This window comes from Citrus sinensis, chromosome 1 (genome assembly GCF_022201045.2).
Source record: "Citrus sinensis cultivar Valencia sweet orange chromosome 1, DVS_A1.0, whole genome shotgun sequence".
Lineage (NCBI taxonomy): Eukaryota > Viridiplantae > Streptophyta > Magnoliopsida > Sapindales > Rutaceae > Citrus > Citrus sinensis.
In genome coordinates, this window is record NC_068556.1 from 14,433,346 (window position 1) to 14,438,591 (window position 5,246).

At 30.9% G+C, this 5,246-nt stretch overlaps 1 protein-coding gene across 2 annotated transcripts; it reads left to right on the forward strand.

The window, feature by feature from the left end:
• Positions 1-975: 975 nt before the first annotated feature.
• LOC102619061 (ras-related protein RABA6a) lies at positions 976-4,138 on the forward strand. 2 transcript variants are annotated; one of them, XM_006490702.4, is made up of 2 exons: positions 976-1,381; positions 3,611-4,138. In XM_006490702.4, the coding sequence occupies exons 1-2, from the start codon at positions 1,164-1,166 to the stop codon at positions 4,053-4,055; spliced, it is 663 nt and encodes a 220-aa protein (XP_006490765.1). In that variant the 5' UTR covers positions 976-1,163; the 3' UTR covers positions 4,056-4,138. The 2 variants fall into 2 exon arrangements, with proteins under 2 accessions (XP_006490765.1, XP_006490764.1); XM_006490701.4 differs by having other exon boundaries at positions 982-1,381; positions 3,605-4,138.
• The last annotated feature ends 1,108 nt before the right edge of the window (positions 4,139-5,246 follow it).

Here is a 5,246-nt window from a genome sequence, read left to right on the forward strand (position 1 = left end):
AATTTTTAATTTTTCTTATCTTACATGAACAACAAGGGCTTTTAATGTTAATGGCCCAATAATAACATCTAGCCATTATACAACTCTCACTTTAAATCCAACAATGGATTTGAAAAAGACAAAAGAATGGGGTACCAAACCCCATGGGTATAGTAGCTGGACCCTTAAAAAATTATTGTTTTATTTTATTCTCTTTCTACCTCCCCTCTCTATCTTTTATAAAATATAAGATAAGTTTTCTTCTTAGATTGGGAGACGAGAGTGTGGAATCATCCTAGTGTTTACTTGCAAAAATTGAATAAAGGAATAGTAATGAGTTTTAAGAACCTGGATTTTGGTCCACAATTTTGTGGCGGTGGTGAATATTTGTGGGCCGACCCAGTATTATGTGGTCAGCCCAACCATTTGTATCAGGCTATCCATTTTTTAACATGAACTTCAACCCCTTCGGTTTCACATAGGATCCTTATTGATTTTTTTTTTCCTTATCAAAACAGGTGATTTATTATTATTATTATTAATTCAACAGCTAAATGTGGTTATTGTTTGGTAAAGAATCTTATCACTAACAATCTAATGTTATGTAGTGACCACAACCAAACTTCTAATTTCTAACTAAAGTTAAAGTGAAATGATTGGCCATGACCATGGCCACTTAATTAATTCCATATTTTAAAGCAACCAATAAGATATAAATATCTGAAGAAAAATCACCTCTATAATGACCAAAGATTGATAAGATAAATTAGACTTTAAGATTTAATATAAATTAGAAAAGAAAAATTTTGCTTTATTTTGGTAATGACACCAACAAGATGCCAAGAAGACACATCATCGAGAAGGGGGAAAAAAAAACAGCCATTATGTCATTATCAATGGCTCACATGCCAATTAATAATACTTAATGCTCCACAAGCCCCAAACGAAATTAGTAATGTTAATTATTTGGAATTATATATATATATATATATATATATATGTGAAATTCACTTTCTTCATTCTTTGGGTTTCTTCAACAGTTCAATTACCATCTGAGTCAAAATTCCTTTTTATTCGTTTCTTTCTCTTTCTCTGATCAGCTGAAATATTGAGTCCTAATTTTATAGATTCATATATAAAATCTTGTTGTCTAATTAGTTTGTAGTCTTATAAGTATATTAACTATGGGAGATTCATATGATGAAGAGTGTGATTATTTGTTTAAGGCGGTAATGATTGGTGACTCTGCTGTTGGGAAATCAAATCTTCTCTCAAGATTTGCTCGCGATGAATTTCGATTGGATTCTAAGCCAACTATTGGTGTTGAATTTGCTTACAGAAACATTCGAGTTGGCGACAAGCTCATCAAAGCTCAAATTTGGGATACTGCCGGACAAGAAAGGTACGCATATAGGTTAATTTTATCATAAGCTTTTTGCAATATTCTTTGAATCAAAATCACAAGACATTGAAATTGTTGAATAAATTAACTTACGGTTGAAGTTAAAGTTGACTCATAATCCATGGTGTTGATGCATAGCCATACAAGAAACCAAAATGATCAAACTCGGGATAATTATATCTGCAACTTACATTTACAGTTTGCACAGGTTGGTTAATTAAAAGATCATGTAAGATCATTTAACTTTTCGTTGAATTAATCTTGATGGTGTTAGATGCTTTTGATCAACAACTGGATGATCTAAGATGTTCAACAGTACCGATGATGAGTTTCATTAGTTCTGAATGAAGAAGATTAACCTTCTTAATTAATTTATTGATTTAAGAAGGAATTCAGAGAATTATCAACTATTTTTTTGGATAAATTTAAATTATCTACTCATGAATTAACTGTATTCAAATCACCCTCTTATTTTAAAAACTTTAAATTTAGTCAAAAAAAAGAGGATCCATAAATTTTTTTCCATCTTCTAAAAAGATAGAGATAAGTTGAAATTTTTTAAAACTAAGAGCATGATTTAAAGATAATCAAAGGAAAGTGATTCAAAATTTTTTTTTTTTGTTTTTAAATAGAATTATCAACAATCTTTAGTTAACTGTAGAGTTCACGAAAGGAAAGTTTGCGTAAATTAAACAACTTTCTCCAACTTTATCTTTGTCATTACCATCAGGAGCGGAATGCATGCGCATGCGCAATGTCATTACCCTAACGAAATTTCAGGACACTAGGGAAAACTTTGGGCGCTCGTGATTTTCTTTGCGGCCCAATGAGTTATACCCACGTGTCAATGTACTAGTTTCACATGTGGAACATAACACCAACATATTTATGCACACGAAAAAGTTTGTGTAGTGTTTGTTGTATCTTAATTGAGAGAGGCTAATTAACATGATTGTGACGCGTCATAAGTGCTGTAAAATTAGCACATTAATGATGAATAATAATTTGTTTTTGTACTTGATAAGATATTACATATATATTATAATATGGAGTTTATTGTAAATTTAAACATATACATATGGGGTGTGTTTAGTTAATGCAATGCAATTATATATTTACTAATATACCATAATGTGAACAGTGTTGCATTAACTAAATTTGAGGTGAGGATCGATTTTGTGTAATATGGTACTATTCACATTATTTTTGTTTTAATTTCTTTAATTAAAATAATGAAAAATAAATAAAAATATATAATTAAATAAAATTAGAAGCTCAAGTATATTGCCGCAAGTGTTGATGAACTATTAGCGATAGTCTGAGTCGAGTTTTGCACTAAAATTGAAACTATTAGAATCCTTATTGTCAGAGCTACCCAATGGTGCAATTATTATCAACAAAAAGAAGTTTTCATTTGCTGTGAATTTATGGTAAAAAAAATTGGGAGATAAAACTTTAACCCTAAATTTATGACGAATGAAAGTTCCTTTACCAATAATAGTTGCACATTACATAGCCTCAAAGTATAATTTAAATGACACTAAAGGATGGCAGTAGGCGATGGCGCGTGATGCCCGATATTGTAATTTTTTTATTATAAAATTTTAAATTGTTAATTGAATATAAACAATAATAAGATATAAATGAATTTCATATTATTAACAGATATTAGAATAAAAATATTATTTTATATAATACAATGCATATTTCATCAAACATGGTATTGCATTATAGCTTAATATAAGATAATGAAATAAAACTTGATACAATATAGTGTACAAAACACACTCATAGTACAAGCCAAAAATCTACTAAGAATTACTCCGAAACATACTCAGTTATTGATAGTTATGTCTGGAGAAGTATATTTATATTCCACATTTTGTAGAAAGAAGAAAGAGTTCCAAGGAGCTCAACATTTTTGAAGGCATCAATCTACATGCAGCCTAATTACAATGATAAGTAATAATTTTAAGTGAGGTTAATACATTACAAAGTGGCTATTAAAATTACATAACCTTGAAGCACCTAAAGTTCAAACAAATGTTACTTGCCATGAGCACAGTTTTTCATTTTTAGTAATGAGCTTTTACGTATAGAATAACAGCTTTTTCGTTACGTTTTCGAATTAATTATATCTTAATTTAAGTTGTCCTCATGCAACATTTGTTAATGAATTTATAGTATTTATTATTATTTTTTCCTTATGATTAACTTGGACAGGTTTAGGGCCATAACGAGTTCATATTATCGTGGAGCACTTGGAGCCTTACTAGTGTATGACATAACACGACGAGCAACATTCGAAAATACAAAGAAATGGCTACGAGAACTCAGAGAATTTTGCAGCTCATGCATGGCCATTGTTCTTGTGGGCAATAAATCTGACCTAACTCATTCCAGAGAAGTTAACGAAGAAGAAGGTAAAATTCTTGCTGAAACTGAAGGTTTATACTTCATGGAAACTTCTGCTATGCAAAATTTGAACGTCGAGGATGCGTTTTTACAGATGATTAATCAAATTCATCAAACTACAATTCAGAAGAGTTTATGTGCTAAAATGAATGATAAAACAGCAACTAGTAATTGTAATAATCTTGGAGGTGGCAAAGAGATTATCAATATTGATCATGAAGTAACTGCCACTAAGCAATCAAGTTGTTGTTATAAGTGAAGTGATGTAATCATTCAAAAGTATTCGATGCTTTCTTTTCCTATATTTTTGGTTTGATGAATGACAAAGGCCTGTTGCTGCTTTGGCTTTGCTTTGCTACAAATTTTAAATTATGGGACATTTATCAACCCACAATATGTATATATAAAAACTAGAATTTTAATTAATTTGATGGAGGGCCAAATGTAACACAAATTTAGAATTTTGGCTGTGACTTGTGCGAGAGCATCGAGTTGGATAAAAATAAGAGCAGTTTGCTTATTGTGTAGATACATGTTGAATGATGATATAGTGCGGGCAGGTGTTAGCTTCCCATTGGGGAAGCTTAGGCTGTGGAGCCCTTATCTTAGCATCCACTGGAAGAGTTGGGCTGTGGGACCCATATCCTCCAATGAAAAATTGACACGTATGCAGTCACACATTTTAAGAGTGCGCGACTACTCCCACCAGAACAGCCTCAAAACATGGTTATATCTGGTTTAAAAAATCCAAAAAATAAGGGAATCATAAATAATGAATTCAAAGCAAAAAAAAAAGAAAAAAAGACTTTTACGTGCAATTTAGTGCAGTTTGATGGACTAAATTGCTATATATATATATACATGTATTCTCTGCATCAAGGGACAGTATTTCGACGCATGCGTTCACTGCAATATGAGAACATGTACGTATCACTACCTCAGCATTATGGTGATCTACCATGTTAAAGAAAAGAGGAACAATATGACAGATCAATGATTTTGAGGCGCGTATAACACTTTCCTTAAGGTTTTACTTGCACCCACTTGAAAAAGTTTGCAAATCACCTCCAAGATTAATGAAACCGGAATGTTGCAGTTAGTAATACTGAAATATTCCCTTGATACTATTACTGGAAATTGCATGATTGTAGAGATATATATTTACAATAAAGGAAATGCTTTTAATTATCGAGGAATGATTTCCTTTTCCTCTTAGTGCTAATAAAGTGAGATCGAAGTTCTGTTTATAGTACGTCAATCAACATTATAACTCTTTAATTTAAACTCACAGAAAATCAAAAACAACCTAATTGTTTCTGTAAATTAAAATTCATTGCATAAGTTGATTTAATTGACTTCTAAAGCTTTGAATTCAAATTCATGGCGCCATTTAATTAACCACAGTTTGCTTTAATTTATTACAAACTCTCTTTATTCGTATCATTAATAA